The sequence below is a fragment of the Eptatretus burgeri genome, chromosome 13 (genome assembly GCF_056783735.1).
Source record: "Eptatretus burgeri isolate ZD-2024b chromosome 13, Ebu_testis_v1, whole genome shotgun sequence".
NCBI classification, from domain to species: Eukaryota; Metazoa; Chordata; class Myxini; order Myxiniformes; family Myxinidae; genus Eptatretus; species Eptatretus burgeri.
Window position 1 is genome coordinate 52,842,148 of NC_140973.1, and position 27,816 is coordinate 52,869,963.

The 27,816-nt window shown below is 46.0% G+C and overlaps 2 protein-coding genes across 2 annotated transcripts in view; one reads left to right on the top strand and one right to left on the bottom strand.

Annotated features, from left to right (window-relative positions):
- The window catches only part of LOC147014488 (SLAIN motif-containing protein 2-like), a 42,081-nt gene extending 35,900 nt beyond the window's left edge, over window positions 1-6,181 (top strand). The window contains 2 exon segments of the mRNA XM_085852477.1: window positions 4,677-4,995; window positions 5,137-6,181. Of these exon segments, the coding sequence (XP_085708603.1) occupies window positions 4,677-4,995; window positions 5,137-5,203 (386 nt within the window). The 3' untranslated portion in view covers window positions 5,204-6,181.
- A 10,641-nt stretch (window positions 6,182-16,822) lies between these two features.
- VAMP7 (vesicle associated membrane protein 7) lies at window positions 16,823-26,338 on the bottom strand. The gene is made up of 8 exons (XM_085852478.1): window positions 26,151-26,338; window positions 24,532-24,692; window positions 24,362-24,419; window positions 24,116-24,253; window positions 23,951-24,026; window positions 19,062-19,129; window positions 18,421-18,513; window positions 16,823-18,327 (listed from the first exon to the last, which is right to left on the bottom strand). Exons 2-8 carry the CDS (start codon window positions 24,675-24,677, stop codon window positions 18,259-18,261), a joined length of 648 nt encoding a protein of 215 aa, XP_085708604.1. The 5' UTR covers window positions 24,678-24,692; window positions 26,151-26,338; the 3' UTR covers window positions 16,823-18,258.
- Between the last annotated feature and the right edge of the window lie 1,478 nt (window positions 26,339-27,816).

Sequence of the window (27,816 nt, forward strand, 5' to 3'; positions counted from 1 at the left end):
CTCGACTCGATTTCCTTTCCTTCTTCTTCTCCTTCGACGAGACCTCAGACTTTCCTTCTTCTTTCCTTTCCCTTTCGACTCGATTTCCTTCCTTTCTTTCCTTCTTTCTTTTTCTCGACCTCGACTTCTTTCCTTCTTTTCTTCTTTCCTCGACTCGACTTCTTCCTTCTTTCCTTCTTTCCTTTCTTTTTCCTCGACGATTTCTCCTTTCTTCTCGACCGACTTCTTCCTTCCTTCCTTCTTTCCTTTCTTCTTCCTCGACCGACTCTTCCTTCCTTTTTCTTCTTCCTCTTCTTCTCCTCGACTCGACTTTCTTCCTTCTTTTCTCTCGACTCGGATTTCTTTTTCTCTTCTTTTTTCTTCTTCCTTCTTTTCTTCCTCGACCGACTTTCTTTCCTTCTTCCTTTTCTTCGACCGACTTTCCTTCTCTTTTCTTCCTCGACTCGACTTTCTTCCTTCCTCTTCTTCTTCTTCTCGACTTTCCGATTTCTTCTTCCTCGACTCGACTTTCTTCCTTCCTCGACCGACTTCTTTTTTCTTCCTTTTCTTCTCGACCTCGGGATTTCCTTCTTCTTCCTTCTTCTCCCCCTCTCTGACCGACTCGATCCTTCCTTCTTTCTTCTTCTTCTTCTTCTTCCTTTCTCGACCTCGACTTTCCTTCTTCTTTTCTTCTTCTTCCTTTCTTCTCGACTCGATTTCCTTCCTTTTCCTTTTTTCTTCTTTTCTTTCCTCTTCGACTCGGATTTCCTTCTTCTTCCTTTCTTTCTTCTCGACCTCGATTCTTCTTTTCTTCTTCTTTTTCTTTCTTTCTCTCTCGACTCGATTTCCTTCTTTCCTTTCTTTCTTTTCTTCCTCGACTCGATTTCTTTCCTTTTCTTCCTTTTCTTTTCTTTTTCTTCCTCGACTCGATTTCTTTTCTTTCCTTCTTCTTCTTCTTTTTCCTCGACTGACTTCTTCCTTCTTCCTTCTCCTTTTTCCTTCTTCTTTCCTCGACTCGACTTTCCTTCTTCCTTTCCTTCTTCTTCCTCGACTCGACTTTCCTTCTTCCTTTTTCTTTTCTTTCTCCTCGACCGACTCTTTCTTCCTTCTCTCCTCGACTCGACTTCTTCCTTCTTTTCTTCTTCCTCGACCGACTTTCCTTCCTTCTTCTTCTTCCTCGACTCGACTTTCCTTCCTTCTTCTTCTTTTCTTCCTCGACCTCGATTTTCTTCCTTCTTCTTTCCTTCGACTCGCCATTTTCTTCTTTCCTTTTCTTTCTCGACCTCGACTTCTTCTTCCTTCTTCTCGACTCGATTTTCCTTCTTCCTTTCCTCGACTCGACTTCTTCCTTCCTCCTTTTCCTCGACTCGACTTTCTTCTTCCTCTCGACCTGATTTTTCCTTCTTCCTCTCGACTCGACTTTCCTTCTTCCTTCCTCGATCTTCGATTTCTTCTTCTTTCCTTCCTCGACTTTCGATTTCTTCTCCTTCCTCGACCTCGATTTCTTCCTTCTTCCCTTTCCCTCTCGACTCGACTTCTTTCCTTCCCTCGATCTCGATTTCTTCCTTTCCTCGACTCGACTTCTTCCTTTCCTTCCTCGACTCGACTTTCTTCTTTCTTCCTCTCGCCGACTCGATTTCCTTCTTCCTTCCTCTCGACTCGATTTCTTCCTTTCCTTTCCTCGACTCGATTTCTTCCTTCTTCCTCCTCTCAGACTTGATTTCCTTCCTTCTCCTCTCGACTCGATTTCTTCCTTCCTTCTTCCTCTGACTTCCTTCGACTCGGGATTTCTTCCTTCTTCTTCCTTCTTCCTTCCTCTCGACTCGACTTCTTCTTCCTTTCTCCTTCCTCGACCTCCGATTTCTTTCCTTCCTTCTTTTTCCTTCGACTCGACTTTCAGACCGACTTTCCTTCTTCCTTTTTCCTTCCCCTCGACTCGATTTCTTTCCTTTCCTTCTTCTCGACCTTCGACTTCTTCTCTTTCCTCGACTCGATTTCCTTCTTCTCCTTCCTCGACGGCTCGATTTCTTCTCCTTCTTCCTCAGGACTTCGATTCCTTCCTTCTCTTCTTCTTCCTTCTTCCTCGACTGACTTTTCCTTCTCCTTCTTTCCTTTCCTCCTTTCTTTCTCCTCGACCGACTCTTCCTTCCTCCCGCCTTCCTTTTCCTTTCTTTTCTTCTCGACTCGGATTTCCTTCCTTCCTTCCTTTTCCTTTCTTCCCTTTTCTTCCTCGACTCGATTTCTTCCTTCCTCTTTTCTTCCTTTTCTTCTTTTCCTCGACTCGGATTTCCTTCCTTTCTTCCTTCTTTTTCTTCTTCTCGACCTCGACTTCCTTCCTTCCCTTTTCTTCTTCCTTTCTTTCTCCTCAGATCCGATTTCCTTCCTCCCCTTCTTCTTTCCTTCTTTGATCTTCTTTCCTCGACCTCGACTTTCCTTCTTCCTTCCTTTCTTTCTCCTCGACCTCGGATTCCTTCCTTCCCTTCTTCCTTCTTTTTCTTTTCTTTCTTCTCGACCTCGACTTCTCTTCTCTTTCTTCCTTTGATTCTTTCTCTTCTCTCGACTACAGATTTCTTCTTCTTCTTTCGACTCTCCTCGACTCACGACCCCATCCTTCTTCCTTCCCTCTCTTTCTTCTCCTCGACTCGACTTTTCGCCTTTTCCTTCTTTCTTTTCCTCGACCTCGACTTTCTTCCTTTCCTTCCTTTTCTTCCTTTTTCTTTCTTCTTTTCCTTCCTCGACCCTCGACTTCTTCCTTCCTTTCTTTCCTTTTTCTTCCTCGACTCGACTTTCTTCCTCTCCTTCCTTCTTCTTCTTTCCTCGACTCGACTTCTTTCTTCCTCGACTCGACTTTTCCTTTTCCTTCCTTTTCCTTCTTTCTCCTCGACTCGTGACTTTCTTCTTCCTTTTTCTTTCCTCGACTCGATTTCTTTCCTTTCTTTCTTCTGACCTCGATTTCTTCCTTCTTTCTTCTTCTTTCTCGACAGATTTCCTTCTTTCTTCCTTCTTTTCTTCCTCGACTGACTTTCCTTCCTTTTCTTTTTCTCGACCTCGACTTCTCTTCCTTCTTCTTTTCTTTTTTCCTCGACTCGACTTCCTTCTTTTTCTTTCCCTCGACCTATTCGATTTCTTCCTTCCTCTCTTCCTTTCCTTTTCTTTTCTTTTCCTCGACCTCGATTTCTTCCTTCCTTCTTTCTTCCCTCGACCGACTTTCCTTCCTTTTCTTCTTTCTTTTTCCTTTCTCTTCGACTTTGGATTTCTTCTTTTCTCTCGACCGATTTCTTCCTTCTTCCTTCTTCCTTTTCCTCGACCGACTCTTCCTTTCTTCTTTCTCCTCGACTGACTTTCCTTCCTTTCCTTTTCTTTCTTCTCCTCGACTGACTTTCTTCTTTCTTCCTTTCCTCTTCTTCCTTTCTCCTTTCTTCTTTTCTTCCCTCGACCTCGATTTCTTCCTTCTCTCCTTTCCTTTTCTCCTTCTTCCTTTCTTCCCTCGAGACTGACTTTCTTCTTCTTCTTCCTTTCTTCCTTCCTTCTCCTCTTCTTCTCAGACCTTGACTTCCTTCCCTCTTCTTCTCTTCTTCTCTTCTTTTCCTCGACCTCGATTTCTTCCTCCTTCCTTCTTCCTTCTTTCTTCTCGACTCGACTTCCTTCCTTCCTCTTTCTTCCCTCTCTTCCTTCTTCTTCCTCGACCGTGACTTCCTTCCTTTCTTTCTCCTGATTCTCGACTTTCCTTTTCTCTTTTCTTCTCCTCGACTCGACTTTCTTCTTTCTTCTCCTCGACCTCGACACTCTTCCTTTCTTTTCTCTTCTTCTCGACCGACTTCCTTCTTTCTTCCTTCTTCCCTGACTCGATTTCCTTCTTTCGACTTCCTTTTCTTCTTCCTTCCTTCTTTCTCCTCGACCGACTTCCTTCTTCCTTTTCTTCTTTTCCCCTCCTCTTTCTTCGGATTTCTTCCTTCGACTCTCTTCTTTCCTTCTTTCCTCGACTCCTGGGATTTCTTTCCTTTTCTTCTTTCTCTCGACCTCGATTCCTTCTTCCTCCTCCTTCTCTCTTTCTCCTCGACTCGACTTCTTCCTTCTTCTTCTTTCCTCGACTGATTTCCTTCTTTCCTTTTCTTCCTCGACCGACTTCTTCCTTTTCCTTCTCCTCCCCCAGACCGATTTCTTCTTTCTCTTTCTTTCTCCTCGACCCTCGACTCTTTCTTCTCTTCCTTCTTCTTTCCCTCGACCTCGATTTTCTTTCCTTCCTTCTCTTCCTCCCCCTCGACTCTCTCTTCCTTTTCTTTTCCTTCTCCCCCAGACCTCGATTCTCCTTCCCTCTCTCGATTTCGTAAAAAAAAAAAAAGCGACTCTCTGATTCTCCTTCCTTCTTTCCTCTCCTTTCCTTCTTTCCTTTCTTTCTCTCTCTTCTCCTTCTTTCTTCCTTCTTCTTCTCCTTCCTCCCCAGACCTTCCACTCTTCCCTCCCCTTCCTTCCTTCTTCTTCCTCGACTGACTTTCCTTCCTTCTCTCTCTCTTTTCCTTTCTCTCTAATTTCCTTCCTCTTCCTTCTCTCTTCTTCTTTCTCTCCTCGACCCCACTCTCTTCCCTTCTCTCGACTCCTTTCTCCCCACCCCTTCTTCTTTCCCCTTTCTCTCTCCACACACGCCTTCTCCCCCACTCTCCACTCACCCCACTCACTCTGACCTCTGCTTTCTTCAGTGCCCTTAGGATCTCGACTTAAACGGCCATCCCCTGCCAGCAGCATCCTGAACGATGGTCCACGGCAGGGGCGCTCCATCGGACTCGCTCGTGCTCCGAGCCCCAGTCGTCATCGCAGTCCCAATGCTGGATCTCGCCTCTCTCCCCGCCGCCAGGCCGTGCCGCCACCTGACATCAGCCAGGAAGTTTGCGGACGGCTCAGCCCAGGGCCGGTCCCCATCAAGGCAGTCAGCCGACAGAGCGGCCTGCCAAAGCTCAGCACACATACGTATGGTGTCCCTGGGCAAGCACGAAGTAAACTGGTTCAACCCACTCGAAGGTGGGATGTTGCATTGTTTACTTTTTAAAAAATTTTAAACAGTTTTTGCTGTTTCTGATCACTTGTGGAAGATGTAAGCACCATTTAATGTGCATCACCTTTCCTTGACTACCATTCTTCCCAATGTCTTCACCACTGTAGATCCCTCCCAGTTCCAAAAAGGTACAGCACTTTGAGAGATGATGGCCTAAATGATGGCTACTACTGAATGATAGCCATCAATCCAGCCTTCATGACGACTCGCCAGGAATCTGGTACGGTTCGCACGATTCCTAAACTGTAGCGCTGAGGCTCCAGGCATGGCACGGCACAACTACTTACACGGTGTGCCATCCAACAAGCAAAGCACACGGACCTCAAATGTTGAAAACATTAGGGTCTTGATTCGACATTGTGTTCTCCCACAGCCTTCTTATTTTGTGTCAGTTTTCCTCCATGTGGTGAGCAAACTGAGGTATGCACTCATTTGCTTTTTAGTGTGGGGTGAAAGGTACTGGACCTGAGCTGCTGCTACTTTTTTTTTTTTTTTTTACTTCATTCTTGGAATCACTGGTTTTGTTTGTAAAGACTATGCTTAACTACTGCATGAGGAGCATGGTGGTGTGCTCTGAATAGGTCACCGGGCCTATTTGGTGAGCCTTGCTTATTCCTGATAACCAAATGGCCTTGTCAATCTCTGGGTTCTCCATTCCCAGAAAGGCTTTTTAAAATATTTTTTTGGCGCTGCAGGGATGAGGGTTACCTCAAGATCAATAGATCGGTTAATAAGGAGGGATGATACAAGTTTGAACATTATTGCCAAAGGGCTGCACTTTCCTGTTATTGTCATAATGGCACATTGTGCCCGAGGCAAACTGCACGCCATACTCGCCTTTCGAAAGAGCCATCCGGATTACTTTGTCGTGTATGCACCCGAGTCGAGTGCAATCGAGTCGCTGGGAGCGACCGACCGAGGACGTGTGCTTGTTTTCCCCATAGTGTGATGGTGCATTTATTGTGCCTGTCGAGTCCTCAAAGGTGACCGCCATCTTTTGTGCCTTTACACATTATTTTGTATTAAGTTGCAATGCATGTCATAAGCTGTGGCTTTGCTTTTGTCTATTACCTTCTGGAAAAATTGGTGCCATACTTTATTTTTAAAGTGGTCTCTGCTCAGTTATTTGCTTTAATAAAACTAGTTTCATCAGCACGTGTGAATTGCAAACTTTACAACTGTTTATGCGTTTCAAAGTGGAATATATATTGTTAGGTCATGTGGACAGATAACTCAAACAGCCGCCATTAACAACACTTACCTCGAGTCGGAGCTTCGCCCTGAACGTCAGTTTCCCGTACTGGTGACAAATGTAGTAGTTGGGGGAACCATGCCAGCTACTTTATTGGTTAAACGAACCAAGGCTATGTGACGCTCTCTGGACTATTACCCCTTGCAATTCCAGACCAATCACCTTGGGAGGGAATCACCCAGATCAAATATGAGCAGGATAAGTCAGAACAGTTTCATTAATTTATTACACAAGGAAATTAATGAAAGCAGGAAGGGAAAGGGAGAAATTAAAAAACGAGAAATGGTGAAGACCAAGATTCAAAAATGGGGAATGGGGAATGGGGGGGGGGGGAGAATATATACTGTTGCGGATCCGGAGTGGCGGGATTCTCACCCGGTCCTTGGCACCACCCTCACCACTGCCGTCTCTGGGGTTTATAACGCCGGCTGGCTCAGCACAGGCCTCGGATCACGCGTCTTCAATCGCGATACCAACGTAATCCTTGTACCTTGCCAGTTGGGGAAATAGAACCCCTGGTTACAGACTGGTTTTGTCAGATGCCAAGCGTTGGAGAGGGTGACCAAGCCTGGCCCTTAAATTCTCCCACCAACACTACTCGTACTAGGTGTCATACATGAATGGTGCGGAGGAGAGTCCATCAAACCTAACCATTTACTTTTAGCTCGAGACAATGCAACAAACCCTGCTCTGGCTCGAATGATCCTCATGACCCATTTTTCCCAACCTGGCACACTGTTCCATTCTATTAAACCTGGGCAAGGCCCTTATTTGTTTTTTTTTTTTTTTTCCATTCGGTGGTGCCAGGCATAAATCACTGGCTGGGGAGTGTGACTACTATGAGGCATCTTTGCCTGCTTCCAATCGGGGGTGGATACCCAGCGACCTCGGGGTTCACCTGAGCATGCTTCTGGCGCTCCTAAGGGGTGGCTCTCTCGAGCCCCCATAGCACCTATACTGTGCTCTCATAGCACCTACACTGTGCTCTCCTGGCACTGAACCCTATGGTCCTCTCCTGGCACCTCTGACAGCCTTCACCTGCCAGGAACCCCCAAAGCCCTGCTGTCCCATTTCCGACTCACCAACTTCCCATACCATGTCACACTACCAACCAGTATCCCCATACCTTGGCCTGCACCTACCCCTCGCAGTCCGCTTGCACAATGGAACAGCAGCCAGAATCCATGTCAAATCCTCTAAGTCCCCCTAACCTACACCAACCTGGTTTGGAGACTCCTACCGACAGGGTACATTGTTCGCACTCATTCTCCTCATTCGCACAACCACACCATTCACCCAAACGCTTTAGTCATTCATTCCAGTGCCGCACACCCAGTCCACAACACTATCCAACACCTTTCACTTTGATGTGAAAACGAAAACACACCAGTCTCTCGGATCCCACTTGGTCATCAAATTTAACTGGTACACTTTTTCATCAAACCCCAATTAATTTGTCTCTACGTCCGTTTGCCTCCTCCATACTGCCCTAATCGTTTATTTCCAACAATTTAAACGAGACATCAAAATCTCTTCACCAGTCCCATGGAACCTCTGCATGGTTCCAACCAGGCATTTCAATCCTTCCTCAAACAAGCCACCCTTTGTCATCCACTTGTTTCAGGTGTGTCAAACGCTCTACCTGTAATGTCTCCACCACTTTTTTTTTTTTGTTTGTTAATAATCACCCAAATCCACTCGTGCCACTCTTATGCCTTCTGTCATCCCTCAATTTGAAATCACTTTTGGTACAATTTTCAATCAATTTTTCTTACATCCCCATATGGCTTGCTTCTTTTGCTCATTGGAAGGGGAATGAGGGAACGAATCCCTCATTTCCCATTACATGACCCCGCCGCCTTTCCGCCATGGCTTAAAGGGGTCACGTCTCAATGGGGGTTGTGGTTCACCCCCTCCTTTTCTCCAGGGTTCTCGGAAGTCAGGCAAACCCCATTCAGTGGAATGGCCTCCCCCTCTTCTGCAGGGTTCACAGAAATCAGGTCAACCCCAATCGGTGGAATGGCCTCCCCCTCTTCTCCAGGGTTCACGGAAATCAGGTAAACCCCAATCGGTGGAATGGCCTCCCCCTCTTCTCCATAACTCCCTGAAGACAGATAAACCCCACTCAGCGAGCCAAACCACTCGTGTGCTCAGAAGAATGTAGGTAATTTGGTCACGGTAAAACGGTTACAAGGTAATTTGGTCACAGTAATATTATTATTTATTATTCACTGCATTTAAAGCCAGTTTGGCCCAAGAGCAGTAATAAACATTTTCATTTCATGGCCGGCGAATCTTGTTGGCATAATGACATATTGACCAAGTTTACTGACTACTCTAATGGAATCGGAATATAAAAGTTGAGAGAGACAGAATCGATTCCATTATAGTAGTCAGTCAACTTGGTCAATACATCATTATGCCAACAAGATTCGCCGGCCATGAAATGAAAATGTTTATTACTGCTCTTGGGCCTTACTGGCCTTAAATGCAGTGAATAATAATAATATTACCTCGTGACCAAGTTTCCCGTGACCAAATTACCGATTACCGCTCAGAAAGGTCTGAAGACCAAGTGACACACCAGTGCCGCCTGCCACTCATCTGCACTCCACTCCAAAGTTCCTGTGAGGCTGATAGAGAAATTAAAATCCAATTTCTAAAGCCTGCTCCTGGATGCAGCACCTCCAACTCTGTAAGAACCCATGCAGAGCTATCCATTATGGTTTCTGTCTCTTGGCATTTCTATTTCCCCTTGCACCTCAAACCTATTTCCTATGTCACCACTCATTCCACGCTCAGGACTCCCACACACATTGCAAGGTTATGTGTTGACATTCCACACCTTCAACCTTGCCTGTGTACTGACCAACTGCCTCGCACTCCAGGGGTACATTCTCGACCGCCAGGTGAGTCAGAGTACCCACACACTTCGGCAGCACATACCGGTACTGTAGTCTGGACTGTGGGCTCGCAGCATTCATTCGCAGGCACTCCACACACACCTTCAGGGGTCACACATACATGCACCCCATCGGAGAGAGTCTCTTCCTTAACATAAAATTCAATTTCTACCTTAAGCTCATTGTCCGCACCATGTATGCATGTACCCACGTACCTGCTTCGTTCCAGTCACCTCGGTCCGGTTGCTTCTCTCCAGCAGGTTGCTCATCATCGGTTCGCCATACTCCTCTGGGGCTGTCAGCTCCACATGCTGGACCTGCTCAAAATGTATCACTCGTCAACAACCCCACATGCTCCCTCAATGTCTCAATCACCAGGGTTTGCTCTAATTGTGGTGTCATCCGACGAGTGATGTCAATCAAGTTCCGCACCACCAACATTACTCCCTGTGGTGATGTCACACATCCCACATTATTGTGCTGTTCTACTTCCTGGCTCCATTTTCTTTCCCATTCGAGTCGTTCTTCCTCTCCGAGCCTTTTTCGTTGTTAGTTATCTTTCCGGAGTTTTTCCATCTCCGCATACTCCAACTTTGCTCTCTCCTTTAGCTGGTCAACCTCAAATTCGTTTTGGTTTCTATCCCACAGTCTATGTTCTTCATTCTCCAATCTCATCGTTTCCTTCATTTTGTTGATTTCCTTTTCCCGTTTCATTCCTTGTTCTTTTTTCTTATCCCACTGTCTCTTTTGTTCTTCATTCTCCAATCTCATATTTCCTTCAATTGGCTGATTTCCCTTTCCTGCTTCATTCGTTGTTCCTTCACTATCTCCACATACTCCAACCTTGCTTTGGCTTCTAACTGTTCGATCTGCACAGTGTGGTTCCTTAACGTTTCATTCTCCGTTCTTTCTTTCCTCCCTTAACATCCTCAGTTTGCTTAGTAGTTCCCTCTCTTTGCTTTAGTGTTTCTGTAACTCAGAAGCTTTTTTCCATAATTCCTCTCTCAATTTGCATGCTTCCTCCCTCATTTCATCCATTCTCTTGCTCATCTCTGCACCTCTTTCACATGCTTCCTCCCTCAATTCGTCTTTTTTTTTTACTGTATTCCTTTTCTTTTTCTATCTTCCATTCTCGGCTCTCTTTCCCGATTGCCTGTTCTTACCTCTTCCTTCTGTTATCTCAATTCCCAATCGTGTTCACATTTTTCCTTTTCCAGCTTTGTTTTCCATTCTTCTTCCAAATTCTCTCTATCCTGGGAATTACTAATTTGCTCTTCCTCTATTCTTTCGTTCAGTTTGCTCTTCTCTTGTTCCAACTCATAGGTACTCCACTCTACTTTACTCATTTCTCCCTGTAGTTCTTCGAACTGTCTTGACTTTTCCAACAATTCTTCCTTCCCTTGCTCCAGATATTTCTCTCCTCTTTTCTAGGCTCTCTTATCTGATTGCCTGATCTTACCTCTTCCTTCAGTTGTTTCAGTTCCAAACCGTGTTTACGTTTTTCCTTTTCTAGCTTTTTTTATTTTTTTTTCCATTCTTCCTCCAAGTTCTTCCAATCCTGGGAGATACCGATCTACTCTTTCTCTATTCTTTTGTTCAGTTTGCTCTTCTCATATTCCAAATTACGGGTACTGAACACTACTAAATTCTTTTTTCCACATTGTTCGTCGACTCTGTTGACTACGTGCTCTTTCAGCCACCAAATTCGTTCCCGTATATCAGCCACTTGTTGTGACCCACCGTACACATCCTTTTTCTGAATCTCGTCTGCGTGCCTTTGTGCCTCGTCCATTTCAATTTGCACCTCCTTTATACTGTTGTAGATTTCCCGTCCGTCGACGTGCGAACGACCGCGTCTAACCAATAGCGGCCGCTTCGCCCACCGAACGGACAATCTAGTCACGGCTTTCCGGATCAACGCCAGAAACCAGCCACGGGTGTGTTTTTAACCACACCACAACCTTGTCCGCACTCTACCCGCGCTACAGGGTCCGATCGCCAAATCTTCGATTTACCTAATTATTCGCGTGGGTAGGTTACGGAGAGATTGTACATAAACGGGACCGCTTGGAAACGAGCCGCTTAAGCAGCTCGCTTCCTTTTGGGATAACTGAGCGGGGTATTATCGCGCAGTCCCGTTGGACCCGATCACTTTACCGGCTATTTAAAAACCAACTATATTCCGAGTGCAAGATGGCAGTTCAATGAGGGAATGGACGCAACGAACAGGTTTACATTCAAACAAGGACATTTTATTATAATAAAGCAAGTATGCAATTAAACAAGGCAAAACACGTATGCAATTATACAAGCAACAAAAGCACGACAAAAGAACTACAACCATCTACTTATGTACAGTCACTTGCACTTAACAGCAGTTCCTACTTATTAGATGGGACCACGGACACACGTATATACACACACACACACACACACACACACACACACACACACACACACACACACACACACACACACACACACACACACACACACACACACACACACACACACACACACACGAAATGGTGGCAGAGGCCTTTAATAACGAGCTCCAGCTCTGAGGACAGGTGAGCTGAAACCCAGAACCTATCTCGAACCTCTCCACCTCGTGTGGTCTTCAAGTTGTTCGGACCCAGGCTCCAGCGAGAGCGAGCTGGATCCAATCGCCGTGAGCTGCGATCCTTCCCGAGCTCCCGCGAATCCTCCCGCGCTTCTCAACATGTGCTGGTGAGACGAGGCGCCGATCCGTCGCTTCCCCGAGGAACCACCTCCAAGAAGAGGTCGATGAGTCGCACCAAGCCAGGAACCAAAATGGAGAACAAAGAGCTCCACGAACCAAGAAGCAGAAGCCACCACTCGCAGCTCGAGCCGAATGACCAGCTCAACTCTCTTCCAAGCAAAGCAGCTCGAAGCAAAAAGCTCTCCCGAGCTAAGCAGAAGCCGAAGCTCACTGAACCACCAAAGCAAAAAGTCTCCAAAAAAGCCTCCTCCCGAGCCAGGCCTTAGCCGAAGCTCACCGAGCCAGCCGAAGAAAAAGCTTCCGAAGGCCTCAACCCTAACCCAAGCCAAAAAGGACCCAAAGGTCTGCTGAACGACTCCCCTCAACTCCCTTCTCCAACTCTGCCCATGAACAAAAGAAAAGATCTCCTCTTATCCTTCTCCCGTTTCTCCTGCTCCCGGCGTGACTCCTGACTCATGCCCTCGTGCTCCATCCCCTCCTCAGCCACGGGTGGGAGGGAGTTGTTGACATCAAGAGTCACGGGACGGCAGGGTTCTTTGCCGAAGAGGGGGAGGGATGTCTCCATTGTTCGTTTCCTAACTATTAAATTGATCCGCAGCGCATCTAATCGATTTCTGAACATTTAAACAATGAAAGGTGAGCTATCTAGGGAACAAGCACTTATCGACATAGCTGACTAAAGGAACCTGAATGTTGTGTGCAATTGAATTCCCAAATTCGTAACAATATAATCTTCATAACTCACCTCTTCCAAGGCATCCCCCAATTGTGTCTGCAGCTTACCAATGTTCATGCAGTCGTCCTGCCATGCCTGCCATGGCACGTGCCGCGACCACGTGGTCTGAACCGGTGGCTGGGAGTCTCCGCCTCGTGTTGTGCCATTCGTTCCGCTATAATTAGCCCCCTCCCGCTTCGTGTCGCGCCAAGGTGGAGCCGCGCTGCCAAAAACCCACGGCTCCATTTCTTTATAATTTGCAAGTTTTTCCTCCGATCTGCTCAAACATAAAAGCAAATCAAATTTGGACCGGTTTTTTTCGTCACCAATGTCTGGGGTGCGAAATGCACCACTGGTCCAAATATCCCGCTCCTGACTACCAATTGTTGCGGTTCGGGGACGGAGGGATTCGAGCGGTGGCAGGATTCCAAGTCCGTCACCAGTTGTTTTTTCTCTTCGGGCGGATTTATTCCTTGGCGTGTCCACCTGTTAATTCAAAGCAAATTTCATCCGAATCAATCGTATTTATTGGGGAACATCGGGGATCACAACACAAGCAAAATTCACGACAATGTTTTTATTAACACTCCTCAACCCGTTCTTAAAAAGGGAACCACGGACTACAGGTTTCGAGGCGGTTCGCTACCGAGATATGCCTTAAACAACATGCAGACAAGGACAGACAGACAGACAGCATGCATGCAAGAAAAGACAGTACTTGGTGATGTTTCATGGACGAGAGGACAGTGTCAAAAGCACGAATGTCGCTCGCAACAGGCAGATGTCCATGGATTAGAGCTCCAGCTCGAACGCACCGCGTGGCGAAATGGAGGCGTCGTACTCTTGCCCCCTTCGCACCGCACCGCACGCGGTCTCCACACGCTCTGACCTAGTGTAAGGTCGACGATGGGCCTCAGCTAATCTCTCTCATGGTCCAGCATACAAATCCAGGCCTGGGCCGTTCACCAGCCAAGGCCCAAATTGAGGTGCCGAGCTCTGCAGGTGGATCGCCAAACGTGCTGAGCCGTGAGGTGAGTAAGTACGGAGGCTCCGCGGCCAGACGCAGGCCGAACCTGTCGATCACCTCCCCATACGAGTCGATCGTCGACTCGACGTGCAGGCCACCTCTCCCACTGTCCAAAAGGGCAGACACGACGTGCAGGCAGCCTCTCGAAGCAGACTGCCGTTTCTCTCGCTTCGAAGCCACTCCGAGCACGCCTCGAAAACCCGACTTGTTTTTCACACGTAATACTCTTTTCTCCGAAGCCTTCGTTCGCTCGCTTCGACAAATGAGCACCCTCTCAACCGACTGCAGTTTTGCACGTCTGCCAAACTGAAGTTGTTCACGAGGTCTTCCCTTGCTCTCCCATTCGCTCCTTCGACACACGAGCACGCCTTCGTTAGCGACTGCCGTTTTGCACTTCTGCCAAACTGAACCCTTTTCTCTCTTTTAGTTTTCTTATGTTCGCTCGCTTCCAACCACTCACTCCTCCCCCTTTTCAAAGCCGACAAAACTCCTCCCCTTCGCGTCACTTCCTCTTTTTGGACACACCCTCTCAGCCGACTGGGCGGGGCCTCGTCCAGGATGGGGAAGAAGAAGAGGGAGCTCTCGTTCCACCACAATAATAGCCTCTTACACCTCCCGACATATATAACGTCCATTTTACCAAACAACCTAACTATACATGCATTTAATGGGGGATCTGAGCTAATCCTATATTTAGTAGTCCAATAAGGGCCATTTCCATAACAATACATTTCCTTTACCATTATGCAAACATTCTTCCTCTATTCTTTCGTTCAGTTTGCTCTTCTCTTGTTCCAACTCATAGGTACTCCACTCTACTTTACTCATTTCTCCCTGGAGTTCTTCGAAATTCTCCCCAGGCAAATTAAAAAAAAAAAAAAACAACAAAAAAAGACACCTTGACACCTTTCACAATACTTGGATCAAAACACCCAAAGAAAAAAAAACAGGTTTGGCAGAGTGGGTAAGAAGGTCGAGTGTGAAAGAGAAAGAAGGGATCGTCGTGCACCTTCAGCAACCTCTGTCCAGGCGACTGGGCCGACTGCTCAGCTGTTCAGGCTCTCCCTCAATATGGTCCACTTCTCCCTCTTGCGGCAGCTCCACCCAGTGTGCCAGTGTCCACTCCACCCACTGTATAGGGAAACTGGTAGTTCTGTCCATTCAATGCGATGACCTGCGTAGCTCCAGGAACCTCGTTCTGTTGACGAGGGCAGTCGGCAGCTCCGAGGCAGCGTGGTCTTGGTACTGAGAAGGTGGGCCAGGTCCGTGAATGCATCAGTCATGGAGAGGACAGAGAGAAGAAACTAAGAAGAGGTGTTGCGGTCCATGGAAAAGCACATGTAAGAGGGGAAGAATTGTGATGAAGTTGCTAAAGGAAAGGAAAGTTGAAGCGAGTGAAAGGGCAAAACCATCAAAAAGCTGGACAAGACAAAAGGCGACAGAGCCTAGACTTCAGGCTGACCTCAGTCACACCGAATCGTTTGCGCATCCCCCTTATTCTACCTGTAAAAATTGCTCTTATGATTGGTGCAGCCATCATGCCTGGAAGGAACAAGAAGAGGGAAGCTTCCAGGAATTGAGAAGTTTTGGTGCTTACCTTTATTTGTGAACCACGTTCACTGCTGCACTATAGACACTTTCCTCTCACTGATCACAGCGTTGGTTTTTAACCATTCCTTTCACGCCGTGAGGTGCATCAGGATTCTGAAGCAGTTTCTTTGGCTGAGGAGCACAATTCTGGAAGGGTGGCACTCAGACAAATGATGTTTGAATGGCTTATTACCGTAGTAAGCTGGTACTCATTCTGTCGACCTTGAAAGGATGACAGTCTGAGTCAAACCAACTGGTGTCATTTCGACAGCGACTCAAAAGCAAGACCCTACTATCTTAAGCTATCCACCTTAACCGTTAAGGCAACACTAGGCTTTCACCCCCGGTTCAGAGGCACGTGATGGAAAAGGGCTTGAGAGTGCACGTGTTGTAATTGATGCGAAAATGTAGAGAGAAGGTGGAAAGAAACCGAATGTTATACCAACTTGCACACAACGCATGTTTATCCCACGTCGTCTTGCGGAAAATGCCAGGGGCATATAAAAGGCCCTTTTATATAATATGTGCTATGTGGCAAACAATTAAAAAAAGAAAAGAAGGGACATTCCCATGGCTTGAGGAAAATGCCAGATGATAGAAAATAAGGCACATTCCCAAAACAGTGTGTGTGTGTGTGTGTGTGTGTGTGTGTGTGTGTGTGTGTGTGTGTGTGTGTGTGTGTGTGTGTGTGTGTGTGTGTGTGTGTGTGTGTGTGTGTGTGTGTGTGTGTGTGTGTGTTGCACCACCTTTGTGGTATGAGGAGGAATTAAGTAATGCTCCGAGTTCATATAAAGGGGCACCAATTTGTTAAACAAAAATCACACACACACACACACACACACACACACACACACGTACATCATTTTATGTTTTCGTTTTCAAGGAACATGCATCAGGGGCACACTCATGCCCTCAGCTAATGATGCTACCCCACAGCCTCGTGCTACGTACGAACGGATAAAACCTCCAATGATGCAACTAATAAATACGCCACAAGCTCATCTTACCCACGCCAATGTTTTTAGGCCTCGTTTTCCTTTCGTGCCCTTTTGGTTGAAAGCAGCAGCATGATAGCTTAAACACCTTTTAGCCATCTTACCTGTATTCAAATCTCAGCCCAGCCATATACCCTCATCCTGGTAAATTGCAGGCTGAGTAAACCATCAATATGTACATATATCCCATCTCCCTGCATTCGTTAGTGGATGTTTAAAATCCTTCAGTGAAGTTGCCGAGTTATCCGTACCTTGAACAAATTGCAAAAGTCTTGCTCCAACTGACTGCTGGAACGGCAATGGCAAACCACCCAACATAATGCTTGCCAAGAAACTGTTGCAACAACAACACTCCATGAAGTGTGTGGTACATCGTGCAGCTCCATCATTAACATAATCATTAAACTAGCAGTTCTGCCATTTCATCATTCCTCCAACTCCAACAATCTCTTCTGCACATGCCACATGTACCTTTCCTTTCACCGTCATGCTCAAAATATCAACTCCTGGCAATAGCACTTGGAGATCGAACAGCCTTTGCATATAGGGGCACGAGTGCTTACAGGGGTGATGTTATTGCCACTTTTAATTCAATGCCACAAATGATCAATCAAATGAAAGTGCAATGTGTAGATCAGATAATGAATAAATTTACAGCTGTGCAACCAAGTAAGAGATACCCTTCAAGGTACAGGGGAGCAGGTTATGGTATGAAAAAGTGGATCATGAAGGAGTAAATTAAAATACAACAGGAAGTGTATTAAACATGAAAAGTTTCGATTAGAAATCGCTGCAATCTCAAATAAAATCATTACACGTCGGTCATTCAAAAAGCGAGTTAACACAGCAAGGAAGGAGGTGGATTTGGTGACTGGTGAAAGTTTATATATACGTATATAAAACAGCAGATCACCCCACATCCAAATCCACCACTGGAAGCCACATAATGGCCTAATCCACCACTTGAAACCACCCCACATCCTAATGCACCATTTCAAACCACCCCACATACTAATCCACCACTGGAAACCACCCCAAGTCCTAATACAATACTGGAAGCCACCTCCTGGCCTAATCCACCATTGGAATCCACCCCACAACCTAATCCAAGTCCTGCACTCCCACATACTCAGCCCCCTCCCACTCCCCCAACCCCCACCTTCCCATGCACAACATAATCCACAGGTGATCAGGGGCAGTCATGTGAGAGATAAAACAAAGGTTCATAAGAGAGTGCAGTGGACAAACCTATAATGCCAAAAAAAAATCTGGTACATTCGATAAAAGATGAAGAAATATGATTTCTGTGCTCAAAATGCACTCACTGGACCTTGTTAGCAAACCATGACCTTCAAACGATGGTCTCTTTGCAGGATCCGAGGGCATTTCCATGTCTTTTAACCATCATTTTAAAAAGCTCTCGTAATCCTGATCGTCTCTGGGGATAAAATGACCCGTGCTTGGTAAAAGCACAGGCCGTGCGTGCCAGCGGGCAAGCTGCACTGAAAATATTTGCCCACTTCAACAAATAAGTTTCATTTACTTGATGAAAAAAGAAAAAAATATCAGGAAGAAGCTAAAACAATCAACTGACAAAATAATGGTTTATACAAGTAGTTTGTGTGTAATAAAGGAGGGAAATAACCCCCAAAAAACAAAACAAAAAAAAACCACGCAAGTCCAAGTTCTTCCAAATTTTGGTCAAAATGAAGTTACAAAAAAATAAAAACTGTGCAAACAGCAAATAAAAGGGGTGAATGCAGACAGTGGGGTGTTGGGGGGTTGGGGGGGGGGAGGAGATCAGGATTGAGGGGTAAAAATGGGGAAGGCAAAGGAACAATCTTTCCAAAATACATTTTCCAACATGCAACGACCGTACTGCAGTCGAGCATTTTATCAAACACGTCCAAAACTGAAACCGTACAGTTGAGTTAGATTCCTTCTGGTCTTCCTAGCGGGAAGGGGTTTGTGTAGAAGGACGAGGGCGAAGAGTACAGACGACGATCAGTGTTTAACGCACTGCTGCCACGCCATTCCCCCGCACGCCGCGCAGACGATAAAGTACAGAATGATCTGAAGGGGAGAAACGGCGTCACAGTTGATCAGGTAACCGATCGCGGAGACTTCAAGATGCTACATTCATAATGTGAGGTGAACCCGACTTACGAGAGCCACCACGACGATCACGGCGATAAACTTCACATTCTTCAAGCACATGGCACGCGCCAGGTTCCGGCTCGATCGTTTGAAGGTCACGGACTGTCGAGTGTTTGGAGAGGGACAATATAATGCTATGGTTGGGGGTCAATCTCTCAACCTGGCTTGTCTTGTATTCTCAGAAGCTTGCACCCTCCCCCCCCCCCAAACCTCCAATTACTCCTGCATTGAATGATTCCCCCCCTCCCACCCCCAACTCATTTACTGCTTTCTTCACTAATAACCTGCAAACTATCAGTTCCTTTTGCTCCTCAACTCGTACACGTGCTTTGTATTTACAATAAAGACCTTATTCACCCATAAACAACAAAATGCAACTCCTTCATATTTTTAGATTAATATTTTGCCAAGTTTAAACATGAAAAACCAAATGATATTTATAATGGAAATGATTGAGTGTTGGATTGTTAAATGATGAGGGGGGGAGGAGGGTAGAACATGATAAAATTAAAGGTGTGTGAAGGGGTCAATGGTGGCGTCAAGCACATCCACCACCTTTGAGATGACAGGATCAAAAGCATCTACAAAAAGGAGGGCAGCAAGCAACGAAGCTCATGCTCACGTGGATGACAATGTGAGGACATACTCACCGAGTCGACAAGGCTCTCGGTTTTATTGATGAGGAGTTCGAGCTTTTCTCCACGGTCAGCAATCAAGTCTAGGAGGGAGAAGTGAAATGAAGATGGGGCAGGCAACAGACAAAGACCTATGAGGTTGGACGAACACTGGGGAAAGGAGCTGAAGCATAGCGACGTCAACTTCAAATCGGTATCAAGCACATGCGGACTCCCCATTAGACACCGGATCAGGTAAAGGTGCTCCAAGGCATGTAAACTAAAGAGGCGAGGAAGTAAAACAGACGACAGAAGCAATCAGTTATTTGCTATGATCGAAAAATGGAAAAGATTGGCTTTTGCTATTTCACCTGCAAGTGCGAACTGCCAACCTCCAGCATGCTAACCCTAGAGATGTCAGTGGAACAATTACATTAGAACTGCACTTCTTGCAATAAATAAATATACCATCAGAGATGGGGAATCCCCCACCATTGAATGAAAAAGGTCATACATATTCCAGATAATGAGGGAGGTGAATTGGAAACAAGACACCATTTCGAAAAAGTTCCCCAGGGGTGAGGAACGTAGTAACCAAAAATAATTGAAATCAGATAAGCTGTTTTCCATTTATTACAAAAAACATTTTCAAGATGGCCGACTGGGGCGGCCATCTTGGATCCGGACACGCCCAAAATCAATAGGGTTCTTCCTTTTCAGGTGGTACATGTGTGACCCAAATTTCAAATCGATATGGCGAACAGTTTGAGGTATCGCACTCACAGCTATAAATGTTGACGCCCGGACGGATGGACAGCCGGACGACCTGGGTGACAATATCCCCCTTCCGCCACACGGCGGGGGATAAAAACAAATAAACAAAAAAAAACCAACCAACCAACAGCATTACACTCCTTGTCCAATCTCAAGTTTGAAAAATGGAGATGGCCGGTGGAGATCGATTGCATGGGGGACACATGGCCTCAATCTAAGCTGCGTTCACAAGTACAGCTGGCCACAGTACTGCTGTACCAGTCAATGTCCTATGTCGGAAATGATAGTGATGAAGTAGTTTCATTCCTTTCATCTGATAATAATTTATACCATAAAGGTGAAATTGTATATTTATACATTGTTTATTCAACCATGTTTGTCTAATTGTGAGCAGGATATCTCAAAAAGTTGTGGAGCGATTCGGACGAAACTTGGTGGACAGGTTGACCGTGTGACAAGGACGAATCGATTCGATTTTGCTGAAGATCCGGATGATGGAATATTTAAAGCGATTCTTTATTGAGCGATCGGGCAAAAACTATACATTTAAACAAGGAGCTGATACTCGAGGTCCCCTGCCTTTTCGGCGGTATGAGGAAAAAATCTAGGTAATGTGAACGCTAAATCTTGAACGTTTTTTGAAATATTGCACACACAAGCCGAATTACTGAGATGGTTGCCATGGCAACATAATTCAATCACCGCCATGATCTAATCAAGTTGAGATAATGTCATGAGGAATAGATATCTGTAATATGAAAGCTAAATATGCCTGGTGTTGGCTTAATGGTTAGGGAGGTGGGCTTTGGATCTGAGGATCCTGAGTTCAAATCCCACTCGGCTGTTGAATTAATACCAAGTAGGGTTGACTCTGCCTGTCATCCTTCCGAGGTCGGCAAAATGAGTGCCAGCTTGTTGGTATCCTGTGTCGGAGTGGCAACCCATCAAGGATTGTGCCCAAAAGCCAAGGAGACTGCTTTGGCAGCACCAACGCCCTCCACAGAGTATGGTCCCAATGGATGGATGAATGGAAAGCGAAATGTTCCACGATTTTTGAACTATCTTAACTCAAAAGTACATGGACGGATGGTCGGTCAGTCTGACAGAGCCCGATTATGGTTTCTGTCCAGGTAGGATATCTGGGGTGGAGGGGAGGGTGGGGAGGAATTGAGAAATTCTATCTGTGTAAACATGCATCGTATAGTGCCACCTGGTGGTATCTGGTATTACAAATCATCTTCTTGTACTGTATAACGAAAGTTTAAACAGCTTGATAATATGCATTGTGGTGATGTTGAAATCTGAGAGACTCGTTTGAAATTTTCAAAATGTTTCATTTTACTCATTTTAAGCAGATGTTCAAACCAAAAGGACCCAACAGAGCTTCGCAGCAAAGCAGAAGTGATTTTTAATCACGCCATATTTCAGCAACAAGGATGGTTGATGAAGGTGATTACCTTCGGACAAATGATATAGTGAATACAACAGAATATTTGTGAAGTACAACATTACATCTTTCGATTTAATCAGTCAACAAAGGGACAGGTAAAAATGCCTCCGAGTTACAAGTTTAAACGTCATACCATGCAAATTTCCTGAAAGAAGGTTGGTTGCTACACTTGCACGATGCTCGTCTCACTATCAGCCATGATCCTTCTTGGGCAATCCACATTTCAAAGTTGGCCTCCAAAGTCTGGTAACCACATGATTTCTCTACCCACTCTTCCTCTTCCTACTACTTTCACCGACTGAACATCTTCCTTCTACTTTATCCGATCCAAATTCACCATACACCTTCACGGTTTTCTTCAACCTTTCCTTTACCTACCTTCCATCTCATCACTCCACCCTCCAATCTTCAAATACCCTCTGCCCACTCTCTTATTACTTCCCACTGTACCTCAACCCATCACCACCAAGCCTTTTCTCCTCATCTGGCCTTCTCCCCTCGGTCTTCTGTAATCCCCCACACTTTCAACTCTCCTTATCTTCCTCCCTCCTCATAATGCCCTCCCCTGCACCCAAAACCTCCTCCACTCCCTCTTTCTCAACAGTGTGGACCTCAACATCCAGGGCCTTCGCTCAAACCTGACAGATCTTTCCACACAGGTTGCCACTGACAAACCAGATATAATCTGCTTCACAGAAACTTTCCTCCTTCAAATATGTCTTTGACTCCCAAGTATCTCTCCCTGGTTACTCCCTCCTCTGGTATGACAGACCTGAGCCTCATCCTAGCAGCAGAGTTGCTCTCTTCATCAAAGACTCGATTCCCACGGTGAGGCAGTGTCTTTGGGTCTCCCACCGGAGGCAGGTCGGTGGTCCTTCTGTCTTCTACCGTCTCCTCTCCAGCCTTGCCCCCCGCCCCCGCTCTGTCCTGCCCATATTTCCGCAGGGCACTCAAGGTCCGTGCCAGCAATCCCCTTCTGGTTAAACTACCAAAACCAAGAATCACTGCTCACCTTCACTCTTCTCCAATGGTCTGATTTCCGATCATCAATTTGGATTCAGAACAGGTCACTCGACCCTGGACTTGCTGCTCCTGTTTCCCAACAATGGATGGTGGTCCTCAATGCCAGACATGAGATCAGAGCAATATCCCGAGACATATCACGTGCTTTTGATACGGTCTGGCACCCCACCCTGCTCACCAAAAACTTTCTCCCGACGGTATCCAAGGCAATCTCCACTGTTGGCTCGCAGACTTCCTCTCTTGTCACAGTCAATTATTTCATCCCCTCTTCCTGTCCAGGCTGGATTTCCTCAAGGCAGTTTTCTCTCATCAATGATCTCTCTGACTGGAAAATCCTCTTTATCTCTTTGCTGACTGCTTCACCATCTGCTGTACCATCTGTCATCCCTCAGATCGGCCAGCAGCAGTTTCTTCACTCTCTGCAGATCTGGGTAAAAATCACAAACTGGTCCAACATGTCTTTCAATCTTGACAAATCTTACTCTCTCACCACGTCTCTCCGAAAGGACTGTCTGGAACACTCCCCCCCCCCGTGCCCCACCCCCAACCATCTACTTTCTCAACAATCCTCTGGAAGAAGTCCTTTCATTTAAACTTTTGGGCCTCACTATCTGCCATGATCTTTCCTGGGAAAGCCACATCTCCAAGTTGGCCTCCAAAGCCAGTCGCCGACTGGGCATCCTCCATCATGCAAGGTTCTTCCCCCGGCACACATACAAAGCTTTCTTCCGCAGCCTGATGGTGTACTGCTCTCCCCTCTGGGCTGGTGGTTCCGCCTCACCTTTCTCGGCTTCACGCTGTGGAAACAAAGGCATTTAAGATCATTGGCATCTCCCACGGTGAGGCAGAGTCTTTGGGTCTCCCACTGGAGGCAGGTCGGTGGTCCTGTCTTCTACCGTCTCCTCTCCAGCCTTGCCCCCCCCCGCTCTGTCCTGCCCATATTTCCGCAGGGCACTCAAGGTCCGTGCTAGCAACCCCCTTCTGGTTAAACTACCAAAACCAAGAATCACTGCTCACCTTCACTCTTTTCTTCCTCTTTTTTTCAAACCTGTGGCACCAACTTCCACATTCTGTTCAATGTCCCTCCAGGTCTTCAAGACAGCTGTTCACCACCATCACAGATCATCCTAACCATCCATACCCATGATATTTTATGCACTCATTAACCCTGCCAAAGTACCAGGGTTAACAGGTTAACCTCCCCCAACTTTGTCTTTATTCTATTCCATTCTTGCTTCTCCAATTTTCCCTTCCACTTCTGTGATTGCGAGTTTGCGCCTGCACCCAGCTTGTTCATCGGTGATGTCCTCCTCACCCTGCCCTCATTCTTCCAGTTTTCTTCCTCCGTTTCGTCCCTCTTCCCAAATGCCCCCAAGTCCCCTTTCCATTTTTGTCAATGTGCTTTGTCCCGATCCATTCTGTGTTGTAGCTCCTCCACAAGCTTGAACTCTCTCAAAAAGAAAAAGAAAATACTTGCTCCCACCCACAAAAAAAACATCAAACAAAAAGCGACAGCAATAATCCTTCACCTTCGTCTTTCAACGCTAAAAACAATGACAAACCACATCGGGTTTAGTCATGCCACAATAACCTCCTCAAGCAGCTTTTGGTAGGTGATCCTCAGCAACATCACCACAGCCCATGTTAGAAATGTTATGAGAGTGAGCAGTATTCTCACCTATGTTCTTCACCATTATCCCCTTCAGCTCATCAACTTGCCCTTGAACTTGAGTGATTTTGTCCGAGTGGTAACGCTGCAACGCACGGTCAACAGTTACATTAGTGCCACAACGTCCTGGTTATTGTCCGACAACATGAACAGGACAACATTCACAAATCGAACCATCTGAGAGGCCAGAACGGAGGAGAATTCGCTGCTCATGGCGTACGGAAGGGCAGTCTGTGCACGAGAACCGTACGTCGTGCGGAATCGGCGTTCCACCTCGGTGAGAAAGGCAAACGCTTTGGAGCGTTCAAAGTCCTGGAGGAAGGTCGGATAAGTAGAAAAACGATGGAAGGAATAGTTCAGCACACAAACAGAAAAACATGTTAACAGAAACAAGGAAGAAGAAAACGAAAATGGACTCACATCATCAGTGATGCAGAGATACACTATTCTGTCTTGGGAGATGTAATGGAAGAGGTAGCTGGAAATAAAACAAATAATTCAAAAAACAAAATAATAATGAGGATAAAGTATACAATCGATGCTCGACTCGACCACACACAACCACCTCGAGTTCACACCAAATGGCTCACTTGTTATGAGAGTATGTGAGTTTGGAATTCTCCGGGGGGATCCGGGACAAAACTTGCTCCACAACCTCCAGGAAGTTGCCGCTGTAAGCGGAATGCTTGGCAAGCACCGTGCTCCCTCGAGCCACAACCGCAAACAGGATCGCCATGTCGTGCGGTGTCTCCTGGGGGAGGTAAACATACATCCAGCTGGGATACAATGATCATTAACAAAACCAACCAATCTACAAATGTATTAACCAACACAACGGCACAAAGTTCCCTGTACTAGTGATAAACTGACGCCTATCGAGGCTGACATGACTCAGATCACCCTACCCTACCCTACCCCACCCCCCACCCCCACAACTACAACTCAAAAATCTCATTATAGCCCCACCACAGAGAAATACAAAACCCCTCATTGTAGCATGCATGGTCCCTTGTCAAATTAAATACCCCCCAGCCCCTTTATAACCCCAACGTTCACCAAATCTCATCAATTACAGGTATATTAAACACTCCCTAAATGATCACAATCGTCAAACCACCACCACTACCATTACAACCACCACCACCATTACAATGACAACCACCACTACCATTACCACAACCACCATTACCACCATCTCTCCTCTCAGAGCCACGACCAAACCCATCTCCGCTGAAATAAAGGAATCCAGGCAGGTACATAATGCCACTTCACCAAACACCCCACCATTACCACCACACATCCGACCACTACCATTACCACCACTACCATTACCACAACCACCATTACCACCATCTCTCATCTCAGAGCCATGACCAAACCCATCTCCGCTGAAATAAAGGAATCCAGGCAGGTACATAATGCCACTTCACCAAACATCCCACCATTACCACCACACATCCGACCACTACCATTACCACCACTACCATTACCACAACCACCATTACCACCATCTCTCCTCTCAGAGCCATGACCAAACCCATCTCCGCTGAAATAAAGGAATCCAGGCAGGTACATAATGCCACTTCACCAAACACCCCACCATTACCACCACACATCCGACCACTACCATTACCACCACCACACATCCGACCACTACCATTACCACCACACATCCGACCACTACCATTACCACAACCACCATTACCACCATCTCTCCTCTCAGAGCCACGACCAAACCCATCTCCGCTGAAATAAAGGAATCCGGGCAGGTACACAATGCCACTTCACCAAACACCCCACCATTACCACTACCATTACCACCACCACACATCCCACCATGCACTCGTCCAGCTCGGGAACGGCTGCGCTGCGGCTCAAACCAAATTACGTTCATTTAAGCCGAGTCCAGTCCAACTGAGTCCAGACTGGGCCCCAGTCCATGCCAGTCCAGCTGAGTCCAGACTGGGCCCCAGGCCAGGCCAGTCCAGACTGGGCCCCAGGCCAGGCCAGTCCAGCTGAGTCCAGACTGGGCCCCAGGCCAGGCCAGTCCAGCTGAGTCCAGACTGGGCCCCAGGCCAGGCCAGTCCAGCTGAGTCCAGACTGGGCCCCAGGCCAGTCCAGTCCAGCTGAGTCCAGACTGGGCCCCAGGCCAGTCCAGGCCAGGCTACACTCGACTTTCAGAAGTTCATTTTCAAAGCCGTTATCTCACCTGCAAGAGTTTCGGGATGAAAGACCAAGATGGAAGAAACGAGATTTAAAAGCAAAGAGCGGACGGAATCTTCCGTTGTCGAAACAAGGAAACACCAGCTAAAAAATCGTTCGCATTCTTGTATCGACACAGCGTAAAAACAGTCTGCTGGGCGGTGTTCTCTTAGTTACATATACAGTACACACATATATATATATATATATATATATATATATATATATATATATATATATATATATATATATATATATATATATATATATATATATATATATATATATATATATATATATATGTATATATATGTATATATATGTATATATATGTATGTATGTATATATATATATATATATATATATATATATATATATATATATATATATATATATATATATATAATTTATTAACAGGACGTTACGATACGTTATAGTAGAAAATTAAATGCACAATAATCGACAATCTTATTCCTTCGATATAAAGGCTTTGGCGATGATTCAACCAAAAACAAAAATTGTTCCGCAAAACCAATACACCGCTTAGTTATTGTGGACATTTTGTTGGGCCTGCGAATGCCGATAACTTCCGGTATCATCAATAGCTACCAGCCAATCAAATGCAGTCTTTTTTTCAGTTCATTTCTGCTGTGTGTCCCAATCATTCGTTCGGTTGATCAATCGATTAATTGATTATTCATTCATTGGGTTCTCTCACAACGAAGTCACTGGCAGGACGTTGTCAGGGCAACCAAAGCCTGTGCACATATTACCAACCTATGGTTGTTTTTCCGTTCTCTCTCTCCTTTCTAAAAGCGGATTGTCAAGCAACAAAGCAGCACGTTCCATTGTTTAAATAGTCTTTGGAGCGGTTCGGCTTTGGTTCGAACCAGCGACCTCTCGGACTCGGAGCTTTATTGACCTTTTTATCTTTGGGCCGTGGGACAACAACTGGAGGAGGCTCCAAAATGAATTTTGTGACAAATTTGTGGAGGCAAAACCTACAAATTACGTTTCTTACACAATTCGAATACACGAAATCTCCATTTGGAGTTGTGGTGGTAACTTTGTGGACACATCCACACAACAGGACGTAAAATAAGATGTGAGTATGAAATACAAGCAGCTGTCGAATGAACAACTCACAAACGAGAGATTCTTGAGAAGGAGACGAAATGAAAACTTGGGACTTGTGCGAACTGTCAGCATCAAGACCGACGACGTGAGCCGGAAATGGAAGATCAAACGGACATTCACTCAACCCTCATCACTCGATTCATCTCCAGAATCATCAGGGAATGGAAGATCAAACTGACATTCACCTCAACCCACATCACTCGATTCATCTCCAGAATCATCAGGGAAATGGAAGATCAAACGGACATTCACCTCAACCCTCATCACTCGATTCATCTCCAGAATCATCAGGGAATGGAAGATCAAACTGACATTCACCTCAACCCACATCACTCGATTCATCTCCAGAATCATCAGGGAAATGGAAGATCAAACGGACATTCACCTCAATCCTCATCACTCGATTCATCTCCAGAATCTTCAGGGAAATGGAAGATCAAACGGACATTCACCTCAATCCTCATCACTCGATTCATCTCCAGAATCTTCAGGGAAATGGAAGATCAAACGGACATTCACCTCAATCCTCATCACTC

Bases quoted from the DNA above. Each gene is read 5' to 3' on its own strand.
- VAMP7 (XM_085852478.1), bottom strand. From the start codon at position 24,677: ATGGCGATCCTGTTTGCGGTTGTGGCTCGAGGGAGCACGGTGCTTGCC. The intron at 24,027-24,115 runs GTTCGATTTGTG...CGTGCGTTGCAG, and splicing joins CCGTTCTGGCCTCTCAGATG to CGTTACCACTCGGACAAAAT. The intron at 19,130-23,950 runs GTGAGAATACTG...TCTCCCTCCTAG, and splicing joins GATAATGGTGAAGAACATAG to ACTTGATTGCTGACCGTGGA.